The sequence below is a fragment of the Harpia harpyja genome, chromosome 13, assembly GCF_026419915.1.
Source record: "Harpia harpyja isolate bHarHar1 chromosome 13, bHarHar1 primary haplotype, whole genome shotgun sequence".
Classification (NCBI taxonomy): Eukaryota; Metazoa; Chordata; class Aves; order Accipitriformes; family Accipitridae; genus Harpia; species Harpia harpyja.
In genome coordinates, this window is record NC_068952.1 from 30,994,122 (window position 1) to 31,013,575 (window position 19,454).

The window sequence follows — 19,454 nt, forward strand, 5'->3', positions numbered from 1 at the left end:
GAAAGGATACTTTTCACAGGTTAAGATATCCTTTTGTACCTTCATCTGCTGCTGAAAGAGATACTATCCTCTCCTAAAAAAAAAGGAAAAAAATTTAGACATATCTTCAGATTGACTCAAATCCTGATTTTTAAAGCTAGAAGTATGAAATCCCATCATAGTATTTCATCATAATTCAGTCATCCAAAGCAAAGACCCTAGTCTCCTGGATTCTTTCCCTTTAGTTGATTGGCTGTTGAAGACTGAAGCTTGGTTTGTTGTGAGGACAATGCTCTTCTGTGACCCTTAGCTCAGAGGACTAATATTTTGTGTGTCTGATGCTGGACAAGACTACAAACGTGGAAAGAGCAGGTAAAACAGAAGAACACACTGTATTTCTTCAGATATCATTCTACTAATGTGAGACTTTGGGGACAAAATGTTTGTGATACTCCTTTCTGCAGTCCCCAAGTTATTCCCACCAATAACATGACTGTATCAAACAAAGCTAACTGTTGAGACAGCAGATCTTACCTTATAGGGAACAGAAATAGTTACCACAGTGATGGAAGTACAGTGAAGGCTGTTATGAACACTGAACAGCAGTTTTACTCCTGTCTTGGAGCCACATTAAGCTCAAGAGGAAAGAAGGAAGGAAGAGGCAAAAAAAAAATTATGAACTATTAAAAATTAAGACACAAACTTGTTCTGCTGCTGTTGTGCAAAGGCAAAGCTATAGCTGTTGTAGAAACTTGGGATTGCATATGTGACCTACATAAAATGCCCAGGGGCAGCTGAAAAAGGTTTGGGCAAAAATTTAACATGAGACTTCGAATAAGAGAACACAGGCATCTGAAGGTTTTTATTCCAGTCAGTATACAACTGTACCTTTCAACTCATGTTTTTATAAAATAGATGACAAATCACTACTCAGAATAAAATATATAGTTGGTTTTCAAAGCATCTTTTCTGTATTGATGAAATATCCAGAAGGTAAATTTTGACAATGATTAAAAATGCATCCTATTGTGCATAGCATACAGTTCATTGGAATATAGCTCTCTGAACATGACTACGTTCCAGATGATTAAAGATTTCTTCTTCTGTTTCTGGAGTGAGCTGTATATTATCTTTGATTGGAGACAACGGATCCGACTTTTTACAAGAAGGAAGTTTTTCATACTGTCTGCACAAAAAAACCCCAAAGACAAAACAAAACCAAAGAATGTTATGATATTGTATATTTCTAACCACAGGCCTGTAAGAACATACCAGTTAAAACAAAGCAAGACCCCTCACCTAACTACCCACTCATCTATGAATAAGCTCAAAATAAAAATTTGTGATGGGAAGTTTTAATTTCAATTACACTACAGTTGAACAACTTCACTGAAAGCGATTTCAACTGTTCCAGTTATCCTGTGACAGAACGATAGTTATTAGCTTTATATCTGAAAGACTGTAGTACCCCATCCTGCTCTGGGTTGTACATGCTTCCTTAACATTTAAGTCTTCTGAATAACTGTAGTTTCATATATAACCCCTGAGTCTTGACATTAGGACAGAACAGATTAGTGTCCCACATGATTTATTTGCCATCAGGCAATATAATTCTTAAGATAAGGCTAATTTAGAAACATTTTAAAATCTGAAAAAACAATAAACAGAATAGTCAGAGCTAAGTCCTGGCAGTGAGAAAAATCTTTTTGTGAAATAAATTAAGAAAAGATCCCCTAAAAGCTAATAAACAGGTACTTTATCTACATAGAAGTAAAATATACAAAAATATATATCCCCAGTATATACCCAGAAGTTACAGACCAACCAGAACTGGATGGATAAAATGTGGATGTTGGGACCTAAGTCTTGCAACCATCAGCAGAGAAAAAGGAACAGAGTGCCATCTAGGCTCACTCTGTTCTATTTGCTTGTATTCTGATAAATCAAAATATATGAATTTTCTCCCTGTGAACAATCCCGGTCAGACATTCCCAATTAGAGTTCAAGCAATACATACACAAACACTTCTACTTCCTCTTTGAAACTGTCATTCTTAACCCACGCCAAGAGGATAATAAAAAGTAAGATTTCTAAAAATGTTAATACCACAAGTAATAGTTCCTAAACAGAAATCAGTTGTATGTTTATAATAGCCTACCATAAGGCCCAAGCTTACTAAAATACATCATCTGACTTAACAAATGCTCACCAGTCTTATATTTACTGCTCAGTGCAAAGAGAATATTTTAAGTCCTACTAACGTTTTGCTTCAGGTTAATGAGAATAATAATTTTATTTAAATAAGACTTATTTATCCAAAGTTAAGATTGCTACTTGGAGCTGGGAAAGCTTTACCATCAAGATTTTTTTACCTGAGCCATGGAAATAGCGCAAGTTAGAATACCTACACTCTTTTTTTTTTTTTTAAAATAATCATTGTCCTTCAAGTTCAAACCTTGAAGATATTTGCAGAAACTTCAAGCTAGCGAAGTCATCTGCTCAAGGGAAAACAATAGCATTTTATAATGTGCAAAAATGTCTCTTGTAACCAGAGACTTCAGCTAACAGAAATATTCCATCAGTTCACCATCATCTTGAAAGCAGAACAGTTCTGACAATCAGCCATCTCAAAATGTAAGAGGCACATAAAGTTAAATAGAAACAACCTTGCATTCAATTAAGTTTGGCAACTTTTATGCAGCTTTTTCCACTTACACTAAGAAAAGTCTTTTGATATTTGTTGTCAAACAATGGTAATAATTTTCATATAAATTGTGTTAACCTAAATGCACTTCTTCAATAAATGAATTTTAGCTGAGAGCTTTTCCTGATTAGAAAAAAGAGCATATTTACCACAAATCATACTTCATGGTTATATCAAGCTTAGGAAACTAAAATTGTACATAGAAAATATCTACCTTAAGCTATTATCTTTATTGAATTGTGTGGAGGAGACATGTAGAGTCTGCTTTGAAAATTGTTTCTTTGGGGAGAAAAGTATACAGGGTGCTAAGTAAAGGGTTAACGCAACTCACCTTTTAAATTGGAAGTTTTTCCGGAGTTCGCTAATGGCGGCTTGCAGTCCCAGCTTATTTTCAGCATCACAGTGATTTCTCTTCTGCACAGGTGACAGTTTCCTGCTTAATCCACTGACTTTAGCTGGTATCAATGGCTTGAGCTTTGTTACAATACGCGACCCTATACAACTGGATTTATGTAAACCAGGAACCTGTGAGATTTTCATATTACAGCACAAATGGTTAAAATGACAACCAGTAAGCAACAGATACTATGCTGCAAAGCTTATAATAAAAAAATAAAGTGCTTTACATGGTGTTGAGATAATGCAATCTGAATTGCCACGACAAAGTATATTTAGATAGCTTCTATAATCTAAAAAGTGTCATCTCAAAAACATTAGACAATGCAGCTGTAAGACCTGGCAAACCAGTCTTTGTATTCCAAGAGGTTGCGAATACACATTTCTTTTCAATGCAGTTTTTAAGGTCTATTGAATATTTATTTTCTCATCCATTTACATAAGAGCACAACAAAAACTCTTCCATGTCAGCTTTCAGAATTTTAAGAGAAGCTACTCTCTGGTATCACTTTCTGATACCTATGACTCCATTTTTCATGAAATTTAAGCAGATACCAGTATGATTACCCCAAGGATCATTAGACCTCTAGTTGGACCTTCTTATCTAGTTTCTGTACCTGGAACTCAAAACAGCTGTTCTTGGCCAGAATCTCTCTCTCAAATGCAACCAGTCCTAAGTTTGAACATATCAATTAAAAAAATACATGGCTTCATTACATAATTTATTCTAGCTATTCACCACCCCTATTATTAAAAAAATGTGTGCCTCATTTTCAACTCACTTATTTTCGAAGCACTGAATCTGTTTTTTCCTATTTACAAGTACATGAAACTCATTTTGACATGACCTAATTCCTATAATTATGCCATTCAGTGTCACTTTTACATTTCACATCCTGATCCCTAACCACAATCTCTCATACTCCTGTCATTTTTCTGGGGTCAACATCAGGCTGACTGGCTGATAGCTGCTCAGACTGCTGCTATCACGCTTTCTAATACTGATATAACATTGTTGATCATTTTTGCCTTCTCGAACTTCATGCACAAGAAGTAATGAGTTTATTTTAACAACAGAAGAAACACACTGAAGCCCAATCTGCAGGGTCTTTTTCTTCTGAGTAGCTTACCGCATTTCTTAAATTAAAAGTTATACCTATTGCTATCTATTTAATCATTCTCTTCCCATTTGTACTATATATGCATAATCATAGCACAATGATTACATACATGTAATGTGCTTTTAGACAAAGTGAAAACTTTCTTTACCAAATAAGTTCACAAGTGGCAAAAGGCCACAAATGGCTTATTCATATTTTCCATCATTTTCTTGTGTCTTACATACGCTTATCGTTTTACCCAGTTTTTTGGGGAAGTAGCCATTTGGAAGCACTAGAACGTTTTACTGTTTGATCCATTCTGCCACTTCATTGTAGAATATGAACTACTCACAATTACCAGCTTCTAAGTGATCACTCACTTCTAGCCTGCTATTTTAAGCTTTTGTCTGTCATTACAAGGACCAAAACATAACTATCAAAATACAATACCTGCAGAAGAGACGGTGACTGTCTACAGTTGTAGGAAGTTCTTATTTTACAGTTGGTCATATAAGATTAGTTTGGGACACCTAGGTTGTAAATAATGCTCATGCTTCCCATTTGGATAATGTTAAGAATAAAGCATTTTGCTCTAAATGAATCATCTTTTCTGTTTTGCTGGATCATCTTTAGAATATGGCACAGCTCTGCCTACTTCACGTGTTTCACTTAACAAACGCAAATAGCTCTTCCTCATCCAAGTATTTGCTATTGATCACCTAACACTTTTTTTTCTTAAAATAAAAGATGTTGGCAACCTTTTCTTCAAAGAGAACTCATACCTCAGTTCTTTCCAAAAGGACACTGCATTTTGTCATCCCACCACCACACACACTTGTTATATAGTTTTTATTGAAGTGACATTGTTTCTACTTGAATAGACTAAGCAGATATTGGAATCCCAAATAAATTTTGGAAAAAAAGTTTAAAATGTAGGCTAAAAATTTTAACAGGTATACTAGCAAGAATAAAAATAAAATCCTAAAACTCCCTGCTTTATAATATTTTGCTATATATCTATCACCTCAACCATTTTGCAACATGTGTGAAGTCACCTGTAATCCTACATTTATTTCTTTGTGGTACTGAATTACATCGGTTATAACTTAACTAGCCCAAAAGTAGGCAAAGCTGCATGTCGAACACCCACTAAGAAACTTAAAACCAGAGTAGATTGCTCTTTTCTTTTGTCAATATTGGCCTCTCTGCTGAGCTCATAGCAGTTGTAGAAAATAATTAGCAGTAAAAACCACAGCTGGAATACTATCACAGAAAAAACTACAAGGTCCTAGAGAGTTCACTATCTTATAGGCATCTGTTAGAGAAAAGCTTCTATTAGTTTTGATACTAGAATTGACTTAGCTAGGCATTTCATATTTTGGATTGGAATCATGATAGGAGTTGACAACTTCCCCAGATTGCCTCCCCCAATTCTTAAATTTCTCTACAGATCAGCTATGTTATCCAGCTTACAAAAATCAGAATAATTTATGTTTTAAGTGGTTGACTGGTTCCTCCCTAAATCTGAAACTCATTATTCCCTTCAGTGACTTTTACTGTACTTGACACCAGCAAAGATCTTCCTTGTTTTATACTTGCAGTAAACAATCCTAAGGGAAAACTGAGCCAAAAGTGGTGCTCCTTATCTCTACCTCCCTCCTCTTCAATTCTGGCTACTTGCTTCAGTGGTCTCACTGGTGCTATGACTCACATGAGCCTGAGAGTCTGGGAGGGCCTGAGTTCCGGTATGATCAACCTTTTGGTTGTTGTTATCAAGTCAGTTTTCAGCCAGGTCAGTTTTCTGGTCCAACTCATAAGTATTACCAACACGTAAAGGAAGCAGAGAGAATGCATGGCCAAGGAAATAAGTGGGGGAAATCCTTATACTAGCTGCTTGCTTTAAGCTAAACCTACTGTCCTCACAGATTTTCAGCAGATTCCTATTGTCTGAAGAGCTCCAAGCATCCTGAAAATTTGTTTATATATGAAGCTTATATTACCTAACTACTTCCATACTGTGTATTCCCCAGTATTTAGTACATTCATTCTCCCAATATACCTTTAAGGTGAGCAAAACCTACCAAATACATTCTGAAAAACAAAGTAATAAAGTTCTGAACCCTAGGATGATTTCATTTCATTGCTCAGCCTTGTTGAGGAAAAGCAGGCAAAAATGTTAATCTAATGAAAAAGCATCAATTTTTGTAATCAGTTGTTCCAGAATAAATTCCAGCTTAACAGAAGTTACTGACAATAACCACAAGATGTCACTATTATACAAAACACACCCAATATTCTTGTTTAGCAGAGACAAGCTTGTGATTTTTAGCCTGTCTACGAGAAATAAGTTAGTAGGGTTAAACATGAGAGGATGAAAGTGTCTTCATTTGACTTATGAATCTTTTGGCCAATTCTAATGAGAGTGCATAAGGACTTAGAGCACTTTTAGCTATTAAGGTCTTAGTTTTGTAAACTAGACATATCAGTAAAACTCTTAGAAATGTCACAAAGACAAGGGACCTTAGTTTATTCTTAGACATCTAAGAAACCACACAGAAGTCAAGTTATGGGTGCCCAACCAATACTGAAATAACTGAAATGTGGGCTCTGAAGGGAAGTTGACTGTTCTTCCATACTGATTAGTTAGTGTCTAACAAGGTTTTTAACTAAAACAATTAAACAAGAAAGGTTGACTAAAACCTTTCCAGATTTTGAAATTTAAACATGCTTTTTCTAGTTAAAGAGGAAGTAGACTGCTAAACTAGCAGATATATCAATACAAGCAATGAAACGAGGTTGTATCTTGTGATTGTATCAGGATTATGAACAACTGCAATTTGTATCATAAAACCTCTATATTTAGCATGCCTGAGGAAAATTAAGAAGTGGGTTTTTTGGCTTAGCTCGGCTTCTTATTTTATACTGAAGTGTTTAAAATCCCCAAACAAGTTGCAGCTGTGATATCAATCATAAGTGGACTGGTTATAGTTCTTCTCATCTCTGATACAGATGAACAGGAATATAGTTTTCTCTTGCCAACATGTGCATTGCTTAAGATTTTTTTCATTAAAAGTTCTAGAATGAACTAGTAGAATGCAAAAAACTGATTTTCAAAGTTTAGTAGAGCTCATAGGAAAGTTAAATAATTCTTACCTTGGCCTTTATGATCATATTTTTTCTGTCAGTTTGAACAGCAGAAAATACTGGAGACCGAGTACATTGATCATCAGCCAGTTTTGAATTGGAGTCAGATTCCTTCATCAAGACAAAATTAATTTGGTTTTAAAACAGTTAGGTGGTTTGTGTTTTGTTAGGATTTTTTTTGTTTAGGTTTTGTTTGTTTGTTTGTTTTACACAACGTCTATTTTTATATCTACACATATGTACTTTATAAAGGTATGTTTTCAGCAATTCTAGGAACTTCTACAAAAACCTGGGCTTATTTTCAGCAAGCAACACTATGGTGACACACATGCTTTCCAAAAGGACTTCTTTAGGGACTAACAAAAGCAGAGAGCAAAAGCCAGCCTACCAGGTTTTTTTATAACCCACTGCAGTGATAGCAGTGAAAAGACTGAAGACAAACAAAAACCTCTCAGAACAGACTTGATTTAAGCTAATAAGTCAACCCATTCTACACAACTATGTTAAGCATTGACAAGTTTTGTTAGCACAAGCTACATAATCTCCAGGGTATCATTTTGAAGAGAAGACTTTGCTGCCTAATTTCTTTTATAATTTAAAGTGAAAGCAAATGCTGAAACAATGTCTAGTTTTCTTACTTCAGCATCTGAACTGTTGTTAGACACTTGCAGTATTTCTGAAGACTCCAAACTGCATTCTCTTGGCTCACAAGACCTTTGAGACTGTGATGACTGTTTCAGTTCTGTTAAAGGGGAGGATTCTTCCTCCAACTCGCCACGCACTGCTCCACTGTCTGTTTGTACCCCATTAATCTGATCTTCCTGGGATACCACGCAGTTGCTTCTCTGTTGGTGAAACTGCTGTGAAAATACAGTATGAGATGGACCAGGATTTCCTGAATTATTTACGAGGCTGCTAAACCAGCGGAAGCAGTTTTTCTGCATTTCTCCAGGAGGTGTAAAGATAGTCCTTGTTGATTTTTTAGTTTCTGAAAACTGAGAAACATCTTCTGCTACATGTTTTACTTCCTGTTTCTGGCAATCCTGCTCAGCATCTTGAGTTAGATCACTATCATCCTTCTTTGTGCTACCATCAAACATAATTGCATCATTGCAGAAAAACCTAAAAAAGTAAAAAAAGGTGAAGGCAAGGGAGAAGAAAGTTACTGCAAATTAATATGTCATCTCCAAAATCCAACAGTTGTCTCTTATCCATCAATTTTAGTTTTGAAGTACACTTGCAGACACAAATTATTTTGACAGTGGGCAAAGTCTTAGTCCCTCAGGGAGGCATTTAACAGATAACAGTAAAAAAAGGGAAAAGAAGCATCTGTAAACATGTCATTCATTGACTAAGATACTAATAAAGTTCTTCAACTGAAAAAGAGAAACAACTAGGAATCCTACAAAATTTATGAATATATTCATTAATTGTCATAGAGCTAAACAGTAATGAAACACTTCAGCACTTCTTATCAAGGAAACTAGAACCTATCTAGTTCTTTTCCATGCTATAGCAGCAGCTCCTAAGAGTAAGCACACATCAGAGCTCTTTACGAAACTGAGCATTGCTTAGAGAAGAACCTACCATCACTGACAACTCTTAATATTTGATGCAACAAAACAAAACTTTCAGCTCAGGAAGGTATGTGTTGAACCTAAAAGCCATCAGTATTAAGACTGTTCCATAAAATTACACTGCTCAAAAATATTGTGTAATTTTTATCTTAAATAATTTGAATAAGAGACATAATTGTGATAATGCTTTGTAAAACCAATTCCGTATCTGTGGCCAAATGTGACCAAAAAACCCGTAACACGCATCCAATTAAAAAAACCTAACAAACCCAAAGTCTCTCTTCTCAAAGTGCTAGTGCAGAGATCAGGAGCATCAACTGGATGGAATAAGAACAGGTATTTGTCCTACAGTATGACCAGGCTTGGCTTTACTGAAACAAACAAAAAACCCTGTCAACATAAGTCAATATATTCACTAACTGCTTACATACTTGGCACAAATCAGCTACTTTTTTTGTTTTGTTTTGTTTTTGAGATATGTCATATGACCTTTACCTGGAAAAGAAATACAGCCAATTTCTAATTAATTTTGATACCTAAAGGCTAGACTGTATTGCATAGTCTCACAGTCTTCATTTCTGCAGTAAAAAATTGACATTATTTATCTATCTTTCTCACACATAGATAGCATGCCTGGCACAAAGGGTTCTCCATGTCAGCTCAGGACTACAGGTGCATTAATACAGTTGCATAAAAAAGTCTGAGGTAGCATTTTTCTCATTTTCAGTATTCAGGTTATTTCAGCAACCAGGACAGCAAATAGCATTTTGCTACTTATTAAAACATGTGATGCAAGCATACCTGCTTCTTGTTCCTGGAACAATTACAGCATCCTTCTCTTTGTTTTTCCTTTGTAGAAAGGAAGCAAATTTATTTCTAACTCTGGGCAGGGAGTTAGAGCTTTCTTGAGTGACAGAATTCCCTGAAGAATCAAGGCATTGTATTGCTGAGACGCTTTTTTGTGCTTGATCATCACCATCACTCTCCTTCTTGAATTTTTTTGCTTTTGAAAATGAATATTGGTTCAACAGATCTCCATCTGAGATTTCTTCTAAATCTAAAGACAATTTAATCACTGTAGAAGCATGTTCTAGAATTAATCAGCTATAAGAGAATTGAGCATTACATATTTACTCTTAGAGGCTTAAAAATTTTAGTAAGTTCTGGTAGGAACATTCTTGACATTACAGTTTAGAAGTCTTTAACACAGCTGTTTTCTAGTACATAGCCTTAAAAGTAACTTTCTATGAAACAGTAGACAGAGTTGAAGGAAGAACAGCTGAAATGAAACTTGATGTTTGTTTGTTCGGGTTTTTGTTTGTTTTGGTTGGGTTTTTTTTGTTTTTAAACACTTTGAAAAACTAAATTTGACTTAAAGGCAGCTTGCTAAACTAAATACAAGTTTTGATGAACCAGGGAGTAGGAAGATATCAGGAGTAACAAAGGCAAAAAAGGACTGCTGGTAGCATAGTCAGAAAGCAAAGGAAGCAGAGGAAGAGAAAATACTTAACATATCAGATAAAGCACAATGGGAACAAAGAAATGTCTCTTCTATTACAAGCCCACAGTGTATTTCAGCACTTAGGTGATATAGAAGACAAGATAGCACAGGTTTAGTAAAGAAAGTGAGAAAGTTGGAGTAAAGAATACCTATACAGGGAATACAGGCAGCACAGCATTAGAAGAGTGCAAAAAACATTCTTTAAATTTGCTGTCTGGTCAAACATCAACTCTAGGAAAAAGGCTATTTTCATTTCTTTTCTTCACAAGCCATTATAAGATGGAAATTAAACCCCAAAATATCTAAAACCAGAACAGATAGTATTAAACATGACCACTTAAAACTGAAAACAAGAAAGTTTTACAGCAAATTAAAGAAAGTTAAAATCAAGTGCTGCTGAAAGTTTGCTGCCACCCTTAATTGTTACATAGGCTTTAATATTATGGCTTGTTAGCCTTGCAGCTTGTTGAAAACATAATATAGATGAAAGTTAGAGTTAGGGCCCCAAAATCTCATGCCATCAAGTGTAAGATAAAATCATTTATTTCCCCACAACCTTCTACTGTTATTCATATACTTATTTTAATAAAAACATACCACTCCTTGGCCTTTTGGCCAACAGCTCTTTGCCTGGAAATTTTAGCCCTTTAACACTAATTATCTTCTCCATGCCTTTGGTTGTTGGTTTCTCTACTAAATGCACTTTATGAGGAACAGTATCTGCATTAGGGCCAAGCTTGTAGTCTCTGCTCCAAATGCTATTTACATGATTAGCATGTCTGTCATTCCAGCCACAACTTCTCTGCTGCACAGGCTACAAGAAAAAAAATTAAAAAACAAAACATAGGTTTATGATTTTGCCTTCTACATATGATTTCCTGATTTAACATATAAGGACATTTTGACACTCTACACAAACATCGTCTTTTTTGTTCCCACATTTCTCTCAGTTTTCATACAAATTCTTTTGCTTTTGTGCTGCCATGACTTCTTCATTCCAATATGGCACAAGTGACTAACTGCTTATCTCAGACAAAATTAAAAGTTTAAATTTTATTTCTATTCTGAAAACCTGATTTGGGAAAATATTTTCTTCAGAGTTATATACTTGGAAGAAATCCAAATCTCTTTGAGAATGTTCTTTTTAAATCAGTTACTTCTGTCGATAGTATTAAGGACTTACCAAAAAAGCCTGAAAGTAAAACAAACATTAAAGTCATGAAAAGTAAGATTTTACCTGTACAAAGAATGAGAAATACGCGTGTGGGAGCATACAGTTTCTGTAATAGCAGAATAGCTTTCACTGCCAAGTCAGTTGCAGATAACATTCAGTCATATTTTTCCTTAAATGTACAAACCGACATCAAAATCTTAATATATAACATCAGAACAAAGATGTTACCTGTGCAGTGTCAGGGTTATAATTATCAATTTGTTCCATTGTATCGACATCAATGTTGCCGATGGCAATTTGAAAAGCAGTACCATCACCAACATGTCTGTTCCCATCACGTTAAGGGAAAATATCTGAATATTACATTAAATTTCAAGAACCATAGCATGAAAGTTAGACTAGCTGTTTCCCATTTTTGTGCTAAAAAGCATTGCTAGAATATTAACCAAAAGCATTCATACTACTACTCATGGCTCAATCTGATGCAACAGCAACTGTAATAAACCTGCAGTGCTTGGCAAATCACGAAAGTCAAAAGGAAAACCTTTACTCATCAGCAGTAAAGTTACCATCTTTCTCATAATTTCTGGAAATGCCAGAGATTAGGTGGCTTGAAGGACATACAAAGCTAGTAACTACTTCAACTGTCCCCTCTCTTTCTTCATTTTCCTAATCTTCCATGCTGAAACTTATGCTGCACAAATGTGGCAAAATGCTACTTGCTGTATAAGGAAGAGATACCTGGTAAAACAGGATACACTTAGATTAGGGAATGAGTTGAACATGGATTACAAGAATTAAGATGGCAGAGATTATAACACTTAGGCAGAAATTAAAGACAGTCATAAAGTGACTCAAACAGTTTAAATATAACCTGTATTTAATGAGTTGTTTTCTAAAAAGAAAAAAGATTAATAACTTCTGCCTAAAAAGATATGGTAATGATAGATCACTCAGTTACCCCCTGTAGTTTTTTATTAATTAAAATCAGAGCAAAAGGGAAAAGAAGAAAAAAACCCAGCTTTCTAAGATTGCAGAAAAGCCAGGCTTTAGTCAACAGCAGAGTTGCAATGAAAAATGTAAGTACACCACACATGCAATGAAAAGTATAAGACACCACGTCCGCTCACCCTTATTTCCCCACTCTGCTGTTTCAACACAAAGGATACCGTCCTGCATAAATTAGTGTTTCTGGATCAATATCATCCCCATATGAATTCAGAGGAACTAATTTTCTGTTGACAGGATCAAAAACTAACTGATAAAGGAATGTATTATTTGCTCGTGTAAAACCCTGTATGTATTCTTCCGGTACTGTTATATTCATCTTCAAGTACTGCCCCATTTTCTTAATAACCTGTCAAGAAAAAAAAAACTGCTTAAGTGTTTCATTTAAACAGGTTACACAAAAGGTTAAATACATTTCAACTATTAAGTATCTTTGCTTGTAATTAAATGTAGAATGTGTGTCCTGTTACAAGCAGATTCAACTTAAACAGGGCAAGGAAAAAAAAGTTTTGTACATTATTTTCCCACTCTCAAGTTGTTTACAATCACACAAATAACACAAACTCTTTATAAATACTTCTTGTCCACTAAATAAAAACAAAATCTGAATAGAAATACAGAGCATCTCCTTAAGGTACATTTGTTAAAATGAATACATATCAAATTTTATCATTCATATTATCAGAAAACATAAGCAATATGTGGGTGTTTTTAGAATAGAAAAAAGCAAAACTAATCAGATTCCCCCCCCCCCCATTTCTCATCACAGAAGACTACATATTGATCTGGTAGTTCCTCCTATATATTGTTACTGCACCACTCTAAAAGAAGTTCCTAATAATTCATTGACCTCTACATTTTCCAGTTTCACAGAAGGCAGATTATGTTCTTTTGATCAAGTTTATCATACTGCTAGAGGCAAGAGTTTCTCCTCCTCTCCAAATAAAACATCAGCTGTGTTTTGGCCATGCATCCTAAGTACAGGCAAATTTACTTACCTCATTAAGAAATAAGACTTTGAACAGGCACTGTTGGACTACTTTGTATCTTTTGACTTACTCATGACTTTCCAACACTGCTGGAAAATAGCAGTGATGAATCACATGACAAATTACTAAATGAAAAGTTTTTCAAATTATTAAATCCTGACATTTTGCTCAAAAAGAGATACATTAAAGGACATGAGTCGTATGGGAAAAGTTCAAAGTTCCCTTTTTACTTCCACAGAAGCCAAGCAAACCGGTTGGCTTTGATGCCTGCTCTACATAATACAAAACATTTTAAAACTAAAAATCATAGTTCTTTGTGTATAGCCTGTTGGAGAAAAAAACAAACCACTAAAGCATAGAAGTAACTTAAGAAAGAAGATGCAGTAAGTTAATTAGACTGCATATTTAAATGCTTTTCTGGATTAGATTTACCTGCCTCCAGGACAGCCACACAAGGTATTTTTCTTATTAGCTCTTAAAAACCTCTCTTCTCCCTTACTATCTACACAAAAGTTACTCCCACTCTCTAAGCCTCTGTATTTCCTAACACTAGATTTGTTTTCATTTCACACATTGAATAAGACAACAAACAACAACCTACCTTATTTTTTGTTTCACACCATACCAAACTTCTCCATAATGTTTTTAATATATTAATGTCTGTAACCATATGTATGTAATTAAATGCCAAAAGGGAATCAAATAAGGTTCCCAGTGCCTGCCCCTCACCCACACAGATAAAAGTGTACTTATGCAAGTGTAACAGAGTTCAATTAGCAGTTCTAATAATTAATCTGCAAAAACAGAAGAACAGGTAATGAGGGGAAAAAAAATCCAGAGCCTTACAAAAAATTAAGTCTCTCCTCAAGTAGAATATGCCCTTGAAGGATTAGAATAATTCTTTAAGTTTACTTTGGTGTATTTCATTAAATATATAATAGCTTTAACACTTGAGTAAGTTTAGCTCAGCATCTTTCTAAAGCACAGATAAAAACATACTTCTTTCAGCATTCTCAAAATGGAGGAAGTCAAGAACCGTTCATATTTTCAGTTCAGTGTTAATTTCATATATACTGATATAGGCCCAAGAAGCCAACGCACAAAGGGAAACCAAGTTTACCTTTATAATATCTGGGTTGTTGGCTAATTTTAGTAACTTGCATGCTTTAGCTAACCCAATTCCATGAATTGACGAGAGGTAGTCACAACCAGAAAGAATACACATGTAGCGGAATTTCTCTTCTGTAAATACATTTCCAAGCTGCTTGCAGTTTCCTAGTCGAGCTTGATCTATCTCTAGTCCATTTCCAAACTTGTCAATTTTCAGAAATACCTGGAAGTCAAGAGGAAGTGAAAACAATAATTTTCACCCATATAAGCTAGTTTGTTGCACTTGGTGGAAACAACAGAGGCTGAGTGCTATTCTCATCTCTTCTGTTTCCCCCATTTACTGTAGCAGAGTAAATCCAGACATCAAACACATTTGGCAACTTCAAACTGCTTTTTTAAGATATCAGCGAGAGGTAAAGGCTATTAGTATTTTCTTCCCTACCTTTTTGCATCCAAAAGCTAAAAGGTCAGAGTCTTCTGTAATTATAGCTTGAACCATTCCAGTCTTATTAAGATAAGCCAACTGAGCATCAGCTTCATAAGGAGCAACAATACAATCAACTCCCCGGGCTCGTGCAGCCTGTACATAAACAAGAAGCATACAAGCATTTTGCATCAATTTTCAGTAATTACCTTAAGACATCTGAAAGCATAAGAACCTTTACCTTAAAAAACTGAAACCATGATCTTTTTAATCACACACCCCCCCCCATTAAAGCCCTATATTTCGTATTCAAAACTCAAGTTTCAAGCAGTTTAGACCTATATAGACTAGTTTACAAAAACAACCTTTCCTGTGTTGGCCTGTAACACTATGCTCACTGCATGTGACCACGGGGTCAGCTTCAGACTCATGAAAGTTATATTCTGGACAAAGGAAAACAGCACTAGAACAAATCTAATACTATTCTGATAAAGATCCGATGACAGCAGTGGAAGGATAGCAAAAAGCTACTAGGAAGGTTTTTAAGCAGCCAAAGTTTTTTCTGTAGTCTATTCTAAGGAACTAGCCGAGGCGAAAAAAAAATAAAAAAAAATAATTGTGTTTAGTTTTTGTGCAGCAAAAGCAAAGCTGTTGTGTTAGAGTCAGTTCATAGCAGTAAGAAGAGATGTATTTCAATTGACACATCATCATTATTTATACAACTGGGCATAATAAACTTGAAGTGAAGATAAAGTTTATTAACTGCGCCTAACATAATCCAATGTATGCAAGACAATTAGAGGCTAAGAAGGGGGCAATATTTTTCTTGCCTACATAGAAGAGGTAATGATGTAGCCATATAAAAGCAGAGTAAGACATACTACCTACTGTGTAGATTTTTTTTTTAAAACTGTTGGTATCAACAGCATTGACAACTTACTTTAATAACTTCATGAGCCATAACATGGGTAACGTTTACACTGCGCCCAAAACATTCCCTAGCTTCTGACAGTCTCCCTTCCTGCAACAATTGTTTCCCCTTCAGCAGACTGGCTTGACGCTTCCTGAAAGATAAGCAATAATATACACCAACCTCAGATTATTTTTCACTTAAAAGAACAAGTAGCAGAAAGGACTAAGAGACAGGTAGGAAAGAGGGGGGGGGGGAATTGTTTTGCAGATGAACACTTCCTAAATCTGTGTTATTGCATAATTTTTTAAAACATAAGAATAACTAAGTCATTGTATTGACAAGGATGATTAGATTGGCATGTTGAAATTTATAATGTTTTCTCAGAAAACAGCAACAACTCAGGAACTGAAATCAGCAGTGTAAAAGAAGAGATGCACCCACTCTCAGGTTGCAGTAAAATAGATTTAATGGAATTTGGGAGTATCTGACATTAGATACTTATTAGTTTAGAGGACAGAAAGCATCATTTACCTCATTTCAAATACCGGAAATTGTTCACTCCACACTGAAGGAAGTATGCGTCCCATGCAAATTTATAAATAAAAAACACTAGTGAAAAATTCTCACTGCTTCAGTGAGAAGTCCCATAATATAGGACCTGAATCCAAACCTGAAACAAGTTTATCTTATTATTTGTAGAGAAAGATGAGGAAAGTGGTGTTATTTTTAAATAAAATTATATTGGGAAGAAATATTTTTGTCCAGAGAATACAAGGGTGGGCAAACTAAAAGCCCTTAGTACATTACAGGAACTAATGCTCAGAGGTTTACTTCCTTCCTCTATAAAAGTGCTTTCGTTTATGAAGTGCAATTCTATTTTTGGAATAAAACCTCTAAGAAGAGGTTTGTATGATTTTTAAATGTATTAAATGAAATAATACTACATTGCAGGGAAGTTTACCAGAGATAACTACCTAGCTGAAGTTTGAGGTTTTCCAACTTTGAAAATGAATTGTAGTGTTAAACATACTGCTTTGCTTGCAAATCAATACAGTTCAGTACTTACTCTCGTCGGGCCTTTTCCACTTCCTTCTTAGAAGGTAGGGTGCATCCATCAAATACCAAAACTGGTTTAATTCCAAATGAGAGGAGCATATCAACAAGTTTCATACAGAAAGCTACATAACTGTGTCAACAATAACAAAAGTAAGAAAAGAAAGATAAACTTTATTGTTAAGCACAAGTCTGTTGCATATTTTCTATTTGCAGGAAAGGAGAACTGCAAGTTTAGGACTAACTATTTTTCAAGCATCTTAATGGGCCATATATTTCCCCAGTATCACAAAAAGAGTAAGAACACTTGAATGCTGGTTTTTTTACAAGCAAAATGCTCCACCTCCCAACTCAGAACTGGACTGACTGCTCTCTACTCCTACACAAAGTGAAATAAGAACTCAAGTACGATTCAGTTTGATTTTGCTACATTAGGATTCAACACTGCCAAAAACTTTGCTAGTTAAAACATAGATCACCTTTTTAGTTTCAGCAACTCAATTCATAATGGCCCAGGACAACAGGAGGCAGGCAAGGACAGTTCATTATCTTTGCCCGAAGCCTTGTGAAAAGCAGACTAAATGCACTTTTGTAGAGTTTGAGGAGCGATGGGGTATTAAACCTCTCTTTGTGGAACCATCCACTCTTCTCTTCAGATAGTGGATACATCTATGTCCAAAGGAAGGTCCAAAGGATACAGCTATGGACAGACATGCAGACATATCTTCCCATACTAAAAAAATATAAGCACGGTACTGAAAATATTCCGAAAGACAGGAGAGTTCCCCAAACTGTACTAACAATGAAGATGGTGTAAGGACCAGGAGGCAACCCTCCACTGCTTTCCAAGCCCATCCCTTAGTAAAATATTTGTAGGATATTCCAAACTTTATGTATTCCCTTGGACCTCTGCTCTCCTTACCTGTTATTTCTACAGATCTGTATGAGATCATTTCAGCAGCAGCACAGAACTAAAAATCTAATAGCTCCTGTAAACACTAAATGCATTACAATGATGCTCAGTGAAAAAAAAAAAAAAAAAAAAATTCAAGTTTGCTTTTTCTTTTAAAGACACTGTTTAAAACAGCAAGAGCAACCTTTCCAGCAGGGGACAGGGAGAGGAGGGAGAGTGGGACTTAGGAGCACTTAGAAGCTAAGAATATCAGCACTGAAGAAACTGGATTTAGAACTACAAAAAATAAACTGAGAAATAACTACGATTTTTGAAAGACAGGAGTAAATAGGATTGTAGCTATATAATACCTCTATTCAGATTAATTTTAAAGTGTGAAAGGACTCTCCACACTGTAGTTAAAAGTGCCAGTCTAAGATCACTGATCATCTGTGCATGGAAATAAGATTTGGTCATAGAATATTCATGTAGTTAATTTCAACCATTCCAAAGTTTCCTATGACTATTAATGTCAGTAAATTTCTTGCTCAGCTGAAGTGTATCCTGTTCTCAGGACTCTGAGGGATCTCCACTGCCTTCAAAGGCAGGTAGCAGGGTTGGATGAAACTCTACAGTTCTTCATATCAACAGAAGCAGGAGTTAAAGGTTTGAACCCATTTGCAAACCACCAACTCCTTCTTGCCTCCAATCAAACATTTAATCAAAATTTCATAAGTGAAGCTTGATCTAGACTAATCAGTGTAGCTTTATTTCTGAAAAGATAAAGATTAATCTTCCATTAAAACTATATTCCATCTAAAACAAGAGTTCAACCCAGTTTTCCAGAGATGGGCAGGACCTTATGCAAATCTGATCTAAGCTCTGTTTTTTAGCTCAAGGAATGCCAAGCTAACAAAACTTTAATTTGTAAGAGGGCCGAGACCAAAACGTAACAAAGACTTACAGATCTGTTGGCTCTCCTCGGGCCAGCTTTTCAGCACAAGCATAAGCGCCTTTGTGCAGCCAACAGTAGGTGTCCACAGCTACCGTCTGCCCTTTGTATTTCTTCACGTGAGTAGGTTCAGCAGCCTCCTTGATAAATTGGAGCAGGCCCTGAATCCCCATGATGTCACTTAAACTGCAGTCGGGAAAATGAAAAGCGCGAGCACAAGTCTGGTCTCGATCTTTGCCCAAGGAACGTCAGGTCAAGGCTGCAAACAGGGTGCTGGGCTGAACCAGACACGAGAGGTTCCTGCGAGTGCCACCACGCACCCTGGGCAGCCGAAGCTCCTTTCCGCCGTCCGAAGAGATGCAAAAGCCTTAAGCCAGAGGTGCGCGCAGCCCACGGGGACGGGGGTCCCCGCCGCCGGCGGGACTGCAGGCGGCTGGGGGGGGGGGGGGGGGGAGGTCAGCAGGCCCCGCGCACGCTCCCCGACAGACAGCGGGGCCGGGAGGGGGCACAAGGAGCGCCAGGCACGGTCCCCTTCGCC

At 36.0% G+C, this 19,454-nt stretch overlaps 1 protein-coding gene across 1 annotated transcript; it reads right to left on the reverse strand.

The window, feature by feature from the left end:
- Positions 1–262: 262 nt before the first annotated feature.
- Positions 263–19,093, reverse strand: EXO1 (exonuclease 1). Its single transcript, XM_052805999.1, has 13 exons — positions 18,929–19,093; positions 17,086–17,205; positions 16,047–16,170; positions 15,125–15,262; positions 14,693–14,905; positions 12,745–12,932; positions 11,804–11,900; positions 10,999–11,215; positions 9,702–9,957; positions 7,962–8,445; positions 7,333–7,434; positions 3,015–3,208; positions 263–1,165 (listed from the first exon to the last, which is right to left on the reverse strand). Exons 1-13 carry the CDS (start codon positions 19,087–19,089, stop codon positions 1,024–1,026), a joined length of 2,436 nt encoding a protein of 811 aa, XP_052661959.1. The 5' UTR covers positions 19,090–19,093; the 3' UTR covers positions 263–1,023.
- Positions 19,094–19,454: the final 361 nt, after the last annotated feature.

Coding starts and splice junctions, on each gene's coding strand:
- EXO1 (XM_052805999.1), bottom strand. CDS start 19,089: ATGGGGATTCAGGGCCTGCTCCAATTTATCAAGGAGGCTGCTGAACCT. Junction 11,901..12,744: donor ACACTAATTTATGCAGGACG/GTATCCTTTGTG, acceptor TGATGGGAACAG/ACATGTTGGTGATGGTACTG. Junction 9,958..10,998: donor GGCCAAAAGGCCAAGGAGTG/GTATGTTTTTAT, acceptor AATTGTCTTTAG/ATTTAGAAGAAATCTCAGAT.